Source organism: Adiantum capillus-veneris, chromosome 25 (assembly GCF_014529385.1).
Source record: "Adiantum capillus-veneris isolate H3 chromosome 25, ASM1452938v2, whole genome shotgun sequence".
NCBI classification, from domain to species: Eukaryota; Viridiplantae; Streptophyta; class Polypodiopsida; order Polypodiales; family Pteridaceae; genus Adiantum; species Adiantum capillus-veneris.
Genome location: NC_140955.1, coordinates 5,500,122 through 5,516,951, shown reverse-complemented (window position 1 = coordinate 5,516,951; position 16,830 = coordinate 5,500,122). Strand labels below are relative to the sequence as shown.

The 16,830-nt window shown below is 43.5% G+C and overlaps 1 protein-coding gene and 1 pseudogene across 1 annotated transcript; both read left to right on the top strand.

Annotated features, from left to right (window-relative positions):
* Window positions 1-893: 893 nt before the first annotated feature.
* LOC147424361 (uncharacterized) lies at window positions 894-10,601 on the top strand (annotated as a pseudogene).
* A 2,888-nt stretch (window positions 10,602-13,489) lies between these two features.
* On the top strand, window positions 13,490-16,830 carry LOC147424360 (uncharacterized). The gene is made up of 4 exons (XM_086499411.1): window positions 13,490-14,400; window positions 14,486-14,590; window positions 14,658-16,333; window positions 16,469-16,830. Exons 1-4 carry the CDS (start codon window positions 13,490-13,492, stop codon window positions 16,828-16,830), a joined length of 3,054 nt encoding a protein of 1,017 aa, XP_086355537.1.

Genomic DNA, 16,830 nt, shown 5'->3' with positions numbered 1-16,830 from the left:
GGAGAGAGAGAGAGAGAGAGATCCAATCCTGCTCCACGCTCTGTCCTAACTTATCCTAAAAGACCTATCCTAACTTTCTCAGAGTAATGGAGCAAGCCATTGCCTCTGGAGGAGATTCATTGGAGGTGGTCTTTTCTACCCAGAGAGAGACCAAATCAACAATGTGCGAACTGCCAAGCGTGTTGCACAAGGGGGGGATAGAGAAGGAGGAAGCACGATAGGGATAGGAGAGAGAATAGGGAATAAGTGATGGGAAGAGAAAGGAGGGAAAAGATAGAGAAGGAGGAAGCGGAGGAAGGAGAGAAAGGGATAGGGAGAGAAATGGAGAAAGAAGGATAGATAGAGAAGTAGCCGACATGGAGATTTATAGAGATGCAGAGAGAGGATGAGGAAAATATTTAGAGAGAGAGAGAGATATGTAATGAAATGAAATATTGACGTCTTCGAAATGTCAAAATGACGTTATAGAATGGCGCGGATAGGGATAAGGAGAGAAGGAGGGAAATCAAGAGATTGGTAGAGATGAAAAATCGTGATATGGATAGAGAGAGAAATGGAGAGAAAGAGGGATAGAGAGAGAAGTAGCCGGTATAAAGATTTGTAGGGATAGAGAGAGAGGCACCCAATAACTGCACCCACTAGAGAGTTAGAGAGAGAGAGAGAGGGAGGAAATTCTTTACAACGGTGGTGAAAAAAAATGGAGAGATAGGTGGAGAGAAAAGGGGGGCTAGCGGATAGAGAGAGAAGTAGCCGACGCAGATAGGGATAGGGAGAAAAATGGAGAGAAAGACGGAAATCGAGAAATAGGTAGAGAGAGAGAGAGAGAGAGCCAATCCTGCTCCACGCTCTGTCCTAACTTATCCTAAAAAACCTATCCTAACTTTCTCAGAGTAATGGAGCAAGCCCTTGCCTCTGGAGGAGATTCATTGGAGGTGGTCTTTTCTACCCCAGAGAGAGGCCAAATCAACAATGTGCGAACTGACAAGCGTGTTGCACGAGGGGGGGATGGACCTGCAAAAAGGCAAATAACAAATGGATCATCAGAGAGGCAGATTGCAGATGAGCTAGGTGCCATCCGCACAATGTACTCCAACATTCAAGCCTCATGTGAGAGAGTGGAGGCATCACACAAAGAGATCATTCACGAGTTGAGACATTTACAACATCAGCAAGGGGTTTATCTTCGCCGCTTAGAGGTGTAGATGCAAGTACAGATCAATGATGTTTTGCAGCAACAAAACATAGTGCAAGTAAAACTTTCTGAGATAAAAAGCAACCAGGACAAAATCATGAGCCTCTTGGAAATGTCTCTTCTTGAGAACAAACCTGACAAGGATGGTGTTAACCCTCACGGCTCACGGACACCCCATCACCTACGACGGACGTGTATTATGTAATTGGTAGAGTCAGGTACCGGGCTTGTCGGACCAATAAGAAAAGGGTAAGAGTGATCGCCGATGAGAGGCGCACTCTAACTGGGACATTCAAGGGATTAGTTGGCTAAGCATGGGCGCCCAAGTGTGAATGGGGTGAGCTCATATAAAAGCCAACTAAACCTAAAATTCACTCATTCTCTCATTTGTGCAATAGAAGGGTGCTCTTGCTCCATCTCCATCTCCATCTCCATCTTCTTCTTCTTCACCTCCTTGTGTGTGTGTGTGTATGTGAGAGAGAGAGAGAGGGAGAGTGTGTGTGAGATCGAGCATTACGAAGGCACGACGGTGACGAAGCGGTTGAGCACGGCACAACTGCAGCTTCTTCTTCATCGCGGCGAGGAATCCACCACGAAGGCGAGCGTAGAGCGGTGAGTGACACACCCTTTGCTCTCTTGAGCTTGCTAGTTTAGGCTTGTTGTGTGCTTGGAGCCATTTGTGGCTCGCACACGGTGTATCTGCAAGTCCTTTGCTTCGACAGTGCGGCAAGGAGCGCACATTTTTGGCGCCGTTGCCGGGGAAATGCCCTACACTAAGCTCGGTTAAGCACTTTACGCCTTCTTGTGGTGCAATTTCTATCATAGGAAAGGTAGGGAATGAGTGTGTGTAGTTGTGTGGAGAAGGATTTGTGAAGAAGGAAGGTGTGTGGTTGTGTGGAGAAGGTTTTTTGTTACACTGTCCTGTCTTTTTTGTTTTCTCTTAAAGAAGGAGTTACATTTTTTTGCAATGTACTGTTAGAATTAAGGTATTAGCTATGGAATGTTAGTTCTGTAAGGTTCAATGTTAGTTCTGTAAGGTTCGTTTTGTAGATCTGTTAGCTACTGTAGTACTGTGTAAACAGTGTTATAGTGTGTGTGGCAGTATCTTCATTAGCTGTAAGTAGATAAGTTAGGTGTAGGTTAAGTGTGTGTGTGCGCGCACGCGCGGCGCGGCCGCGGCGACTTATTAAAAAAAAATTTAAAAAAAAAATTCAAAAATTTATTTTCGGGCTGGGGATCATTCCCCAAGCTCAAGCCCAAACCCAGACCTTAGTCCTCAATTTTAAAAAATAGTTTATACACCTTTTTATATTTAAAAACTATTTTTAGGATTTCGAGGACTATAAAAACCATTTTTAGGATTTCGAGGACTTCACGTAGCCGAATAGAGAGCTGTAAAGCACGACACGTTCCTTTAGCTAAAACGCTCGTCTTGAGCTTTTACACGCCATATTTTGTGGCTCGGCTACAAAAAATAACCAAAAATAACGAAAAACTTGGGTTATAAACAAAAAAAAAACAAAAACAAAATTTAAAAAAAAAAAAAAAAACTAAGTGAGCGGCCTTCACGGGTACTCACCAACGCGCTTAGAGTGTGGAAGTCATATGAACCTACGCTCTGGACGAGTGTTAGAGCACGAGCATATTGGTAGTGCCTCCATTTACGCGGGCACCCATTATTCCTCCACCCTAGGTTCTGGACCTTCGGCCGAGACTCAAGGTAGCGCGACCCAAGATCCTCATATCGCGTCTAGTGATTCTTCCTCTGACTACGAAGTCATGGAGGGGTATCCTACACCAAACCCTGATAGTTCAAGTCAAGACATGCATGCCATGGGCCCACGGCCCGGGTCCAGCGTGTTTAGCCGCTTAAAAGAGACCCTTAGTAGAGCTACTCGCTCCGAACATGCGGTTAATGAAATAAATGAAGGGAGTGGGGAAGTAAATTCGTCATTCATACCTAAAATGGACCCTATGCTTCTTGAGAGTGTGCATGTGAATGTTCCATCCACTGCACCTCCTGATCCTTTAGGACTATCTCCCTCTGAGGTTTTACTACCCGATGGTAGGAGTCTTGCTGAAGTGCAAGAGATCGAACGCTATATGCAAGCAACAAGGGAGAGGGAAATTGAGAACCTACGAGGGCTAGAACAAAGTCGAGCCCTGAAAGCAAAGGCTCCTATGACAACAATCATACCAGTCGAGCAACCGAGTGCTCCCAAGGTAGCAGTCACGGAGGGGCAAGCAATGGGGAGCAATAATGCTTCCACTTCAAGGGAAACCTCCAGCACGCCAGGCCTAGATGGGATATTCCTAAATGAAAATTGGGAGTATGACCTACAAGCAGAAGCTTTAACTGATCGGTACACGGGACACACCTATCATGTGGGTTGGTTAGATGTTCTACAATCCACATCGGGTGCTACTAGCATAGATGAGCAACAACAGAAAGTCTGTGATGTCCTCCATAGGATTGTCGAGTTAGAAAGACAGAACACAGGGATCAACATGCCTTCAACAGGCCTAATGAGATTCTTGGATACGGGAAAGGCCAACCAACCAACCCTGTCACAAATGGAGACCCCCTCAGTGAGCCCCATTGATCCTCCATATGTTGTTTCGCCAGGAGCCTCAGTACAATCTGAGCCCACAAGTGGCAGCTTTACCTTCCCAGATCTAGCTCATCTTTCTCTTAATGACACTACGGCTACCATGCATATCCCAATGGTGAGCATGACAAGAAGTACACCATGGAGTTCATTTGTTAACACTGCGCCGATGCCTAGTAGCACAGTGCCCCCAACTATACCTACATGTATGTATCAATCATGTGCACCTGTCGTACCTCAGCCTCATGTAGCTCCTACACCTCCGATTATTCCAAGAGCTTACAATCCACAATGGAATTATCCAAGCTCTTATACAAGTGGAGCCATGCCATTTAATAATAACACGCCATATCAGGCACCCCCTATGCCTAGGGCCACGCCTGTAAACTTTGGACCACCGTCTGGTACACCACCATACGAAATATGGGACCCAAGAGCCGCGCGTATGCCAAGGCCAAGGCCAACTCCCATCTCACATGTGGTTCCAGGAGCACATACACCCATTATACCTGCTCAAATAGGAGATTTGGCAGCATTTGCTCAAACTATCGGTCGCTCTATTGCGGAAAACATGCGTGGTGCACCTGATAGAGAGCCTAGGAGCGAGGCAGTTCAAGTAGCTAAGCTCACACAGAAATTCAATGGAGACGGAGATGCTAGAAAGCATATGGAAGTCTTTGAACATGTGTGCGATTCCTTGGAAGAGCACAATGAGCTACATAAGTGTAAGGCTTTGAGTTTGACCCTAAGCAGAAAAGCTGGAGATTGGTATAGAACCTTAAGAGTAGAAGAAAAAACGATCTACTCTACTCTTAGGAGACTGTTCTTAAAAGAATATATACGAGAGGGAGTACTTTGGGGTGTAGCCTCTCAGCTCCAGAAAGCCCAACGAGAAGAAGGTGAATCCGTGAGAGACTTCATTAGTCGCCTAAAGAATTTGAATTCTCGATGCAATCCAAACGAGCGATTCAACAACAACCAATTGCTCGATAGATTCATTAGGGGACTACGACATGAAAGTATCTATAATGGCCTAGTCATTAGAGGTATCACTACTTGGGAAGCAGTCACCATGAATGCAATCCAATTGGAGGATAATTTAATGATTTCAGGAGAAAGAGTGTCTGCCGAGCCGAAGTCAAGTAGCTCTCAAGCATCAGGGCATGAGCCAATGAAGATAAAGCCAATCGTGAAAGAGCGAACGATATCTGAGATGACTTTGGCAGATCTCACAAAGGCCATCCAAGAAAGCCTTAGGGGTAATCGTGCTCCACAAAACACTCATATGTATCCAAGAAGGGAGCAACAATGGTGCTCAATTTGCTTGGGCCCACATACTACGAGTGAATGCCCTACTTTCAGAGTAAAGTTTAACGGGACTTGTAACGCGTGTGGTAGGTATGGCCATCAAGCGAAGGATTGCCTAATGCTTAAACGCATCATGGAAAATAAACCGCCTATAGCTTGGGCAGACTCACCTCGAGTTCCTGCATTGATGCCTACCCCACCCATGGAGCAACAGTTGCCATTACAGCACATGGTCCCTAGAACCCAAAATGTGGTCCAAACCACACCGTTGCAACCTCCAGTGCTAGGACCACAACCCCCTCATCCAAGAGTTACACCTATGAACCAAATAGGTTGCGAGTCATCTAGTACTTATGTAGATTGCAAAGAGGACATAGACCCTAGTATCACCTATGGAGTCGACATGCTTGAGGAGTGTCCCATGTACTATATGGAAGACCATTGGGGACAAATCAAGCCGGTATATCAAGCTACTGCGCTAGCAGCAAGAGGCCAAAACATTAATAGTTTTGCCAGAAGACCACCTCTTCAGTGCTACGAATGTGGTGGACCACATCGAGTAGCTGAGTGCCCCATTAGAATACAAAAGAATGCGGCACTAATGAAAACCAGTCAAGGGAGTGCATTGGCAATGCCAATACTCACTTGTAATCGTTGTGGCATAGATCATTTGATCGCACAGTGTCCTAACAATCCAAACGCACCGAAAATCACACCATTGAACATAATAGAGATTGTTGATGGGACACCACCAACTATAAACATAGCACCAGTGAATGCACTCACACGGTCGATGCTCCAAAAGCAAAATTACATCCTCGAAGAGAGAGATGTTGCGTCCATTGGCCGAGCGAGAAAGAAAAAAACACGAAGAAAGAAATCCCTTAATGCTTCTAGCTCAAAACCTAGTTCAAAGACTAACATAGGGACAGGAGAGGATCCCGTGTATATGAATGACCCTGAGGATGACTCAGATTCGATAGAGACCACGGAGACCAAAACTGTTACTACAAAGGAAAAATCCAGTGAGGAGGATCACGAGAGGGAATTACGAGGAACACCAAAAGAGTATTCAAAGTTAAACTACCCAGTTGCGAACCCCCAAGATAAGCCACGAGAGACAAAAAATGAGGATTGCAAGAGAAAGATTGGAACCTATCCAAACCCAACAGTGGAAATAGAACGAGTCCAACAACTGAGAGGTTTGGTGGAAGAAACTCAACGAACATTAGAACCTGAACCCAAACACATCCAGATGTCGGACACAATGTTTCCCACACAAGTTCAACCTCACAAGAACTACAGGCTGTTAGCTATACCCAGTATCATTCGGGAAGAGAGTGAGGGTAGGACATCTGAAAGTGGACACACACCTTTCCGACTAGAGAGAATGTTTGGTGAGGGAATACCCGACCCCCTTGAGGAAGTGGAGATTCCATCTTCACCATTCTCTTGTCAGGGTCCTACGTCCCACAAGATGCCATTAAATGTTGCCAAATTGATGGATTTCATGTCTTCAGAAGTTAGAACCACCATCATGTCCAAACTATATAAAGACCCCGAGCTAGTCTCAGCTCTTCGAGCCTTCCTCAATGGAGAATTACAGGCCGGATTACCACAGTTTGCACATATGAACAAACCTGACTTGGTAATGAATGATGAGGAACATTTAGCACCACCATCTGACCTAGCGGGACATGAATCTGTAATTGAAGTACCCGTTAACAAGTTGGGGCAATACTTTGAAGGTGATGAATCTAATGCTACTCTACCAATCACTACTAAAGATTAACTGTAAAGGGGTCCTTGACGGTGTGCGGGAGTCAGCATGGTGACAAAGAGTTGTTTGGGAGTCTATGGGGCACCTCACCTTGAAGCCACAAGCGTAGTGTAAAAATGGCTAATGGATCTATTGTTACGCCTATTGGAATGCTTAAGGATCTCAGATCAAGGTCTTGGGACACAAGGTAAGGCATACTTTCATTGTTATGGAATTTTTCCAAGCATCCTATGTCATTTGAGATGATCTTAGGGCGTCCATTCATGAGGAAGCAAAAATGGTGCATGACTGTAACGGCCAAAACCCACGTTACTTACAGTTCCAAGACTCTGTCATTCTTGTATCTTTAAGTGTCGAACGCATCCTCTAGGAAATAAATTCATCATTGATAATCGATCAGACACAACAATTCACTCAGCTCCATTACAGTATTGTTACACGTGTAACGAAGACACGGATATTGGGGAGAACTCTCCTTATATGGATGTACTACCTGGGATGATTGAGTCGGACAATGTGGATTGGGTCCACCTAGCAGCAACCATAGATACTTGGGGAGCTAGAGGTACAACCTGGGTAACACCTGAGGGGGATGAAATGCCTGTACCCTTAAATATGCTACAAGCAATGCATATAGCTTCTGACAAGACTCATCCTAATGTAACAAAGAAAACATACAAGTGGGTCCCTAAAGCTTCTTTAGTGACCATAGCTAGTGCTAAAAAACAGAAGCCTTGTAAGAAACGTACCACTCGCTCCAAGAAAGGTAAGAAAATGTTGCGATGGATCCCTAAACGACTATTGGAAGCCCAAGGCTACTATCAAGCAAATGATCAAATCTGGGTGCCAAAACATAGATTGTGCTCTTACCTATCACCTGACCCATGTGAGCCCAATCCCGTAGCTCCAAAACGAATCAATGATCGTGGAAAGAAAAAAATCACAGAATGCTACACACCCGCTCCCGAGCTAGTTTGGGTACCAAAGAAAGAACGATTTGTTCCACCTAGCTCAGGAAGGGGGGAGTCCCATGAAGCTTCTAGCTCCTCATGTAATGCATCCGTAGAGGTAAAAACTTCTCCACAGCCTCCATCTACAATAGTGGACCTCCATAAAGCTACAAAGGAATCCACACCTCCCAGTGATCAAGAATCACCTGATGAACTACTTCAAGTTCGATCTTGGGAGAGTACCTTACCACCCTTGCAACTCGACAAGGTGCCTAAGGTAATAGAAAACTATTGGCAAAAATCTCCACCTATTACCAACTGGAACAATTGGTTTCAAAGGGTGACGAGCTCATTTCAAACGGTATGATCTACCCAAGGAAGGGGGGAGTGTTTGCTCACAGTCATCATTCATTTGTTTCCCTCTCAACCTTTTTCCCTGACCTCTCAATCACCAATCTTAGGGAATGTACATATAAAGCTTTATACTCACAAAAAACAAAAAAATAAAGAGCAAGAGCAATTAGCAAACGAGTATGCACGTTAAAAGTCAAAACATTGACTCAGACCTACACATTTACATCCGGTACACTGAAACAGAAACCTATGCCATGACTATTTTAGAGTTGAGTGATTAGCAAAGTTCTCTTTTCCCACTAATGTGCCTCCTGGAGGTATTCCTTTTGTTTCCTAGTGTGTACAGGAGCGTGTTGCTATTGGTAGGATTTGGACCTTCATGGAATCTTTATCTCGATTCACTCTTCAAATCAAGCGCGACCATCGACACAAACAGGTGTTTCTTGTCCATTAGCATTGCCCCTTATCTTTTTTTCATCTATGATTGTCAGCTTTAATTGTGATTGGTAGCCTAATATTCACCGCATTTGCTTAGTATCAAACATTTAATTCAATGTAATTTTTTGTCATAATCAGTTGTCTAGGTTTAAAACTCAAGCAGTCCGACTAAGCTAGTTTGACCAAGTTAGGTGTTAGAGATCTTCTCTTAATACCATGGGGAATGCCTTCCTAATAATCAACGGTTACTTAGGTTCTTAATCCGATTTAGGTAGCATTGTGTGAAATGTACTAGGGCTTTCTAGTGGGTTTGACCCTATTGACCTTTAGCTTAAGTATTATAAAGGGAGTTTACTAATGTGATGAGCCTGGGGAGGTGTATCAGTGTTATATGACCCCCCAAAATTACAAAATTAAAATGCTGAAAATGAACAAACAAAAAATCAAAGTGCCACACTGTAAAATCTTAAGCTGGAAGAGAAATCTCAGCTTGATTTGGTACGTCACTCACATGTATTGCCTATGGTACTAGAGCCCTAGAGGTTCCCAGTGTGGGCGCTTTTCCTTGAAAATCAAAAAACCCAAGGCATACAAAATAAGCACACACATCAAAATTGAATCACTGTGAAAAGACTTTGGGGGGTCAAAGAAAAAGTAATCAGTCAGGCGATGATTTCATGAGAAATTCCTTTTATGGTAGCTTAACTACAAGGTCTTCTAGATATAGCCTCTAGTCAGCCCTCAAACATGAATACTTGGCTCTCGCGATTAAACAACTTAATTGACCACTGAAAATTAAGAAGCTTACCCATGGTATTAATATTCGATCTCTAGTGCCTTTCGACCGTCAAATTAGCGACCCCAGACTTGTTTAATTTTTTACCTTTACATTTGTTTATGCATTTGATTACATTGCAATTTAATTTTCATTGTTGACAAATTGTTTGAAATTCTTTTACCAATCAATGTGTCTACCTAAAACTGCATATGCTTTTTAATCACTTATGAGAATGCAATTACTGTGCCAATGTTTTTTGATTTTGCAGTGACTGAAGAAGGTTAAGGACATTCATATCAAATGCTCTTCCACCTGGACGAACGAGCTTCAACTCAATAGCTTCCGAGGACGGAATCTACATCAGGAAGGGGGGCATGTTAACCCTCACGGATCACGGACACCCCATCACCTACGACGGACGTGTATTATGTAATTGGTAGAGTCAGGTACCGGGCTTGTCGGACCAATAGGAAAAGGGTAAGAGTGATTGCCGATGAGAGGCGCACTCTAACTGGGACATTCAAGGGATTAGTTGGCTAAGCATGGGCGCCCAAGTGTGAATGGGGTGAGCTCATATAAAAGCCAACTAAACCTAAAATTCACTCATTCTCTCATTTGTGCAATAGAAGGGTGCTCTTGCTCCATCTCCATCTCCATCTTCTTCTTCTTCACCTCCTTGTGTGTGTGTGTATGTGAGAGAGAGAGAGAGGGAGAGTGTGTGTGCGATCAAGCATTACGAAGGCACGACAGCGGCGAAGCGGTTGAGCGCGGCACGACTGCAGCTTCTTCTTCATCGCGGCGAGGAATCCACCACGAAGGCGAGCGTAGAGCGGTGAGTGACACACCCTTTGCTCTCTTGAGCTTGCTAGTTTAGGCTTGTTGTGTGCTTGGAGCCATTTGTGGCTCGCACACGGTGTATCGGCAAGTCCTTTGCTTCGACAGTGCGGCAAGGAGCGCACAGATGGCGTTGATTTAAAAAGCATTGTGTCTGAATTACGAAGCAGCAGCAACAAATTGACTTCCGTAGCAATACAACATAATACAGGTGTATCTGAAGTCAGGTCTATCACAAACAAGCTCAATGCATTGGTGTCGACCCATTGGCCCAAGAAGGGGCTTAATGTGACTGGAGATATTCCATCGAGTTCAAAGCGGGGGGCCCCTCATAGGAAGTGAAGTTCGTAGTGGATGATAATACTCACGTCTCCCTCATTTATATGCTTTGCGGATCTACATGTTCTTCTCTCTCATCTATAGTCTACTATGGGGATTTACGTTTTGTAGTGGATGGATGATGAGCGAGAATACTCACATCTTCCTCATTTATAGGCTTTGCGAATCTACATGTTCTTCTCTCTCATTTTAAGGCTACTATGGGGATCTACGTGAGGAAGGTCCATCTTATGTATGTAGTGGATGGATGATGAGCTCTCTTTTCTAAGTGTTTTTGCCATTATGTCTCTTGAGTCTCTCTCTCTCTCTCTCTCTCTCTCTCTCTCTCTCTCTCTCTCTCTCTCTCTCTCTCTCTCTCTCTCTCTCTCTCCCCCTCTCTAAATGGTCATGTTAATTTGGTGCAAAAACTCCTCTCCCCTTCTCTCTCTCGCCTCTTTCAAGGTGTATAGATTCGCCAATATTTCAAGATCTCTCTCTCTCTCTCTCTCTCTCTCTCTCTCTCTTCTCTCTCTCTCTCTCTCTCTCTAAGTGTCATGCTAATTTGGTGCACAAAGTCCCAACGCCTAATTTTAGGTGTATAGATTTCTCTCTCTTTCAAGATCTCTCTCTCTCTCTCTCTCTCTCTCTCTCTCTCTCTCTCTCCTCTCTCTCTCTCTCTCTCTATCTATCTATCTATCTCTCTCTCTCACACACACTCTCTCTAAAATTGTGGCCATAATATGTTGAAAGAAGTGATCTCCAAAGTTGTTATGCAGCACATCTCTCTTGCTCTCTCTCTCTCTCTAAGTGTCATGCTAATTTGGTGCACAAAGTCCCAACGCCTAATTTAAGGTGTATAGATTTTCCTCTTTCAAGATCTCTCTCTCTCTCTCTCTCTCTCTCTCTCTCTCTCTCTCTCTCTCTCTCTCTCTCTCTCTCTCTCTCTCTCTCTCTCTCTCTCTCTCTCTCTCTCTCTCTCTCTCTATCTATCTCTCTCTCTCTCTCTCTCTCTCACACACACACACACTCTCTCTCTGTAAAATTGTGGCGATAATACGTTGAACGAAGTGATCTCCAAAGTTGTTATGCAGCGCATCTCTCTCTCTCTCTCTCTCTCTCTCTCTTCTCTCTCTCTCTCTCTCTCTCCTCTCTCTCTCTCTCTCTCTCAAATACTTTCGGAGTGGTCTTTGTGAAAGAAGTAGCCCCTCTCTCTCTCTCTCTCTCTCTCTCTCTCTCTCTCTCTCTCTCTCTCAGCTACTTTCAGAGTGGTCTTTGTAAGAGAAGTAGCCCCCCCCCCCCCCCCCCCCCTCTCTATATATATATATAAAATTGTGGCCATAACATGTTAAATGAGGTGCTCTCCAAAGTTGTGTTATGCACCATCTCTCTCTCTCTCTCTCTCTCTCTCTCTCTCTCTCTCTCTCTCTCTCTTCTCTCTCTCTCTTCTCTCTCCTCTCTCTCTCAACTATTGTTCCATAGTATTCATGCTAATCTGGTGCACAAGCTCCTCCCCCCTCTCTAATCTCTCTCTCTCTCTCTCATAGTTTCCATACATGAAACGTGAGGGATGGAGTCTATGAGAGAAGATCCACTCGCTCCTTAATCCTCCACATTTAAGATTACTTATAAGAGTTCTTTTTGGGACAGATGGCTATTGGTCCGAAGGTGTTGTGTCCTGGACATGCAAGACGTAGTAGGATCTGTCAAGCCTCTCGAGCTACACGACGTGAGGCAGCAAGAGAGAGAGTTCGGTGCTCTCTAGGGGGGATTAATGTAGCTCGCTTGGAAGATTGCCAGCATTTGATAAATGTGGATCAATGCAATGAATTCTCTCAGGGAAGGGTTGGAATGGATGTAGATATTGATCCAATGCTTTTGCAAAATCGAGAGGAGATTGAAGTGAGAAGCAATTTGGAATTCAATAATGGAAATGTTCATGGGGAGCCCATAGTTGTCTCTAGAGAGGGAGATTACTCCAAAGTCGAAAGGCATTGCCTATCCATCACCTACATATATCCTGAAAACACACCCTTGATGCATATCTCTATGTTGTCACTTTTTCACAAAAAGTCTATACTTCACAACATAGGCAGCTTGGATTTTTCATGTTCCCTTTGTGGTGCTTTTGCTTGGAAGATAGAAGCGAAGACCATTCGCACATTTGTGGGGAAAAGTTGTTGCAACTCAGGGAGTGTTTCTTTGCCACCATTATGTGAACCTCCTTTAGAATTAAGAGAATTAATGCACGGAGGTAATACTAGAAGCAAGAAATTTTTAAAACATATTAGAGCATACAATAGTGTGTTGTCATTTGCTTCTTTAGGAGCTCATATAGATGAATCTCTCTGTCAAAGAAAAGGAATCTATACCTTCAAAGTGCATGGATCTATCTATCATAGAATTGGTCCATTGATGCCTGAAGAACAGCCAGATCAAATCCCTCGCTTTGCTCAGTTGTATTTTTTTGACACTGAGAATGAGTTGCAAAATAGGATGCAACATGTTTCTAAACTCAGGCCAGATGTTTTGGAAATCTTGCAATCAATGATGCATCGCGTAAATCCGTACGTTCAAGCTTTTAGGCAGTTTGCATCAATGGTTCAAACTGCCAATATTCCTGACATAAGGATGGTCATCACTGAGAAACGTACTAATGGCTGGCAGTACCTTGCTCCAACAGGTGCAGAAGTTGCTGCAATCATGCCTGGTCAAGGTGATGAGAGCAACATTGGCCATCGAGATATTGTGTTGAATCTTTCTGGCGGTGGTCTAAGAAGAATCTCAAATTGCCACAGGTCGTACATGCCTCTCTTATATGTGTTGCTATTTCCAAGTGGTGAAGAAGGTTGGAATCCCTACATATAGGCATTAGACAGGCCACGGGAAAACAGAGAGCAATGGGGAGGGAATACAACGTATATTTCTACAATGGATTTCTACAAGTATAGATTGCAAATCAGGAATGACACAACACAATGTCTTCTACGTGGTGGTAGGCTACTGCAACAATATATTGTTGATGCATACAGTTGTATGGAGGAGTTGAGGCTTTTATGGGTTCGCAATCATCAAAGTGATCTACGTAGTAAGGTGAATCAAGGTTTGGCTGACATGATCGGATCAAGAGATGAAACAAGGGGTGACAGAGAACAGTTATTGGGTGCTAATGTTGGCAGGAGGGTGGTATTGCCTTCATCATATGTTGGTAGTCCACGCTATATGCACCAACTTTATCAGGATGCCATGGCAATTGTACGCAAAAGGGGGAAGCCTGATCTCTTCATAACATTCACATGCAATCCTGGTTGGAAGGAGATAGAGGACGCGTTATTGCTTGGACAAACATCCAACGATCGTCCTGACCTTACTGCACGTGTTTTCTACCATAAGTTCAAGGATTTGATGGGCTTGCTGATTAAGGGAGAGATTTTTGGTAAGGTCATTGGACAAATTTCTGTGATTGAGTTCCAAAAGAGAGGCCTTCCCCATGCCCACATTCTATTGATACTTTCTCTTGAACACAAACCAACAGAGACATCCCATTATGATAAGATGGTGTGTGCGGAGCTTCCTAATAAGGTGATGTTTCCACAATTGTATGACATTATTAGTCGGTGTAATGTACATGGTCCATGTGGAAACTTGAATAGAAATGCTCCATGTATGGTAGAGGGAAAGTGCAGGTTTAAATACCCTCGTGGCTTCAGCGGATCTACTAATGTGGATAGGGAAGGATACCCAACATACATGAGGAGGGATGATGGAAATCACACTGTTTATAAGAATGTGCAAATGAATAATAAATGGATTTTTCCATACAATCCATTTTTGTCATTAAGGTACAATGCACATCAATGTCAAGGTTTGCTCCACTATATCCGCTGTGAAATATCTCTACAAGTATGTGTATAAGGGACATGACAGGGCGACTATTGCTCTACAAGACACTGCAGGGATTTTAGATGAAGTTACAAACTATCTTAATGCACGATATGTATTAGCATCCGAGGCTATTTGGCAGATATTTGGGTTTGACTTGCATACAATGCCTCCATGTTCATTTACCTCATCAAAATCAAGTCTTCTTTAATGACAGAGCGACTATAGAGAGTGTGGTGGAGAGAGAGGCCAGCAGAAAGACTACACTCACTGAGTGGTTTGTTGCAAATCAAAGATATCCAGAGGCCAATGATTTGTTGTACATAGACTTCCCAACAAAGTGGGTTTGGAAGTCAACAAGTAGAACATGGACTCTAAGACAAAAAGGAGACGTGATTGGAAGAATGTACAACATAGTTCCCATTGCCGGAGAGTTATACTATTTGCGCATGTTACTCAACAAGTGCAAAGGATGTAGGTCTTTTGAGGATATTCGGACCTTCAATGGACGAGTATATGAAACATTTAAGGAAGCATGCAATGCACGGGGATTATTGCAAGTTGATGATGAATGGTTTCTTTGCTTAGAGGAAGCTTCATTTCAACAAATAGGAAAACAATTAAGGCTACTATTTGTAATCATTTTGGTTTTTTGTGAGCCGATATGTCCTGGTGCATTATGGAATCACTTCAGTAAGGAGCTTTCTGAGGACCATGTATATCATATGAGGACTTCCACAACTAATGAGCATATCTATGAACGCATGGCACAAAACCAAGCATTGTCGAACTTGGAGACAATGCTTCAACAATATGGAAAGAGGCTCTCAGGTTACTCTGGAATGCCCCAGGTGGATCACACATTGCAAGTAATGAGTGATCGTGGAGTGCTTGCTGAAGAGTTAATGTATAATGTGGAGGAACAAAGAGGCCTGTCTGCTCGAATTGAATCATCTTTGAATGCTGGACAAAGGGAAGCTTACAATCGAGTTTTAGAATCCATTGGCATGAATAGTGGGACTGTGTTCTTCTTGGATGGGCCAAGTGGAACAGGAAAGACCTATCTTTATAATGCCTTGCTCTCTCGCATACGTGGAGAGAGCAAAGTTGCTTTGGCGTGCGCATCATCTGGTATTGCAGCACAACTTCTTGACAATGGAAGGACCGCACACTCTAGATTCAAGGTCCCTATTGATATAACTTCTGACTCGACATGCAATATTAAAGTAAATAGCCAACTTGCTGAGCTGTTGCGAATGGCTTCATTGATCATATGGGATGAAGCTCCCATGACTCATAGACATTCTTTTGAGGCTCTTGACAAGACACTAAGAGATGTGATGCATAATAACATGGCGTTTGACGGAAAGGTTTTCCTCCTTGGTGGTGACTTTAGACAGATCTTACCTGTTGTACGTAGAGGTGGAAGGGCAAACATTGTTGATGCATCTTTGTGCCGCTCATACATTTGGTGTTGTACAGAAATTCTACATCTAACAGAGAGCATGCGAGTGGTCAATTGTTGCAATAATGTTAGAGAAAGAGAATTTGTGCAATGGACACTTGATATTGGGAATGGCAATGTTTGTGATGGGGAGAGAGATGATAATGTAGCTTTGCCACCCTGCATGATGCCATCACAAAATAGTTTGAAAGGTCTTATTGATTGCATATATGGAGACCTTGAAACACCCTCTTGCCATGCAACCTTTTTCAAGGACAGGGCAATCTTGGCACCTCGCAACAAGGATGTGGATGCTATAAACAATTTGGTATTGCAGAAATGTCATGGTACTTATAAGGAATATGCCAGTGCAGACTTAGTGTGTGAATCAGATTGTGATAGCATTTTATTCACAACCGAGTTCTTAAATAGTTTAGATCTTGGCGGAGGTTTTCCACCGCATGTTTTGCATTTGAAACAAAATGCTCCAGTTATGTTGCTCCGCAATTTGGATCCAAGAAGTGGTCTTTGTAATGGAACACGCTTGATTTGTAAGCAATTCCACAGCAAAGTGATTGAAGCAGATATCATTACAGGGTCACATGCAGGAAATACAGTGTTCATCCCAAGGATTGATTTTCTCATGGGAGCTAGAGAAGGCCTCCCTTTTGAGTTGAAACGTCGACAATTTCCCTTGAGATGTGCTTTTGGGATGACGATCAACAAAGTGCAAGGCCAAACATTGGGAGTGCTTGGATTGTATCTCCCAACACCTGTTTTCACCCATGGTCAATTGTATGTGGCAATGTCTCGCGTGAGATCGTCTTCTGCCATCAAGGTTGTGGTTGATGATGGTCACCACACAAGTGTGAGGAAAGGGGAAGACCAAAGGACATACACTTCTAACATTGTCTACAAGGAAGTGTTGCAATTTACCTCATTATGA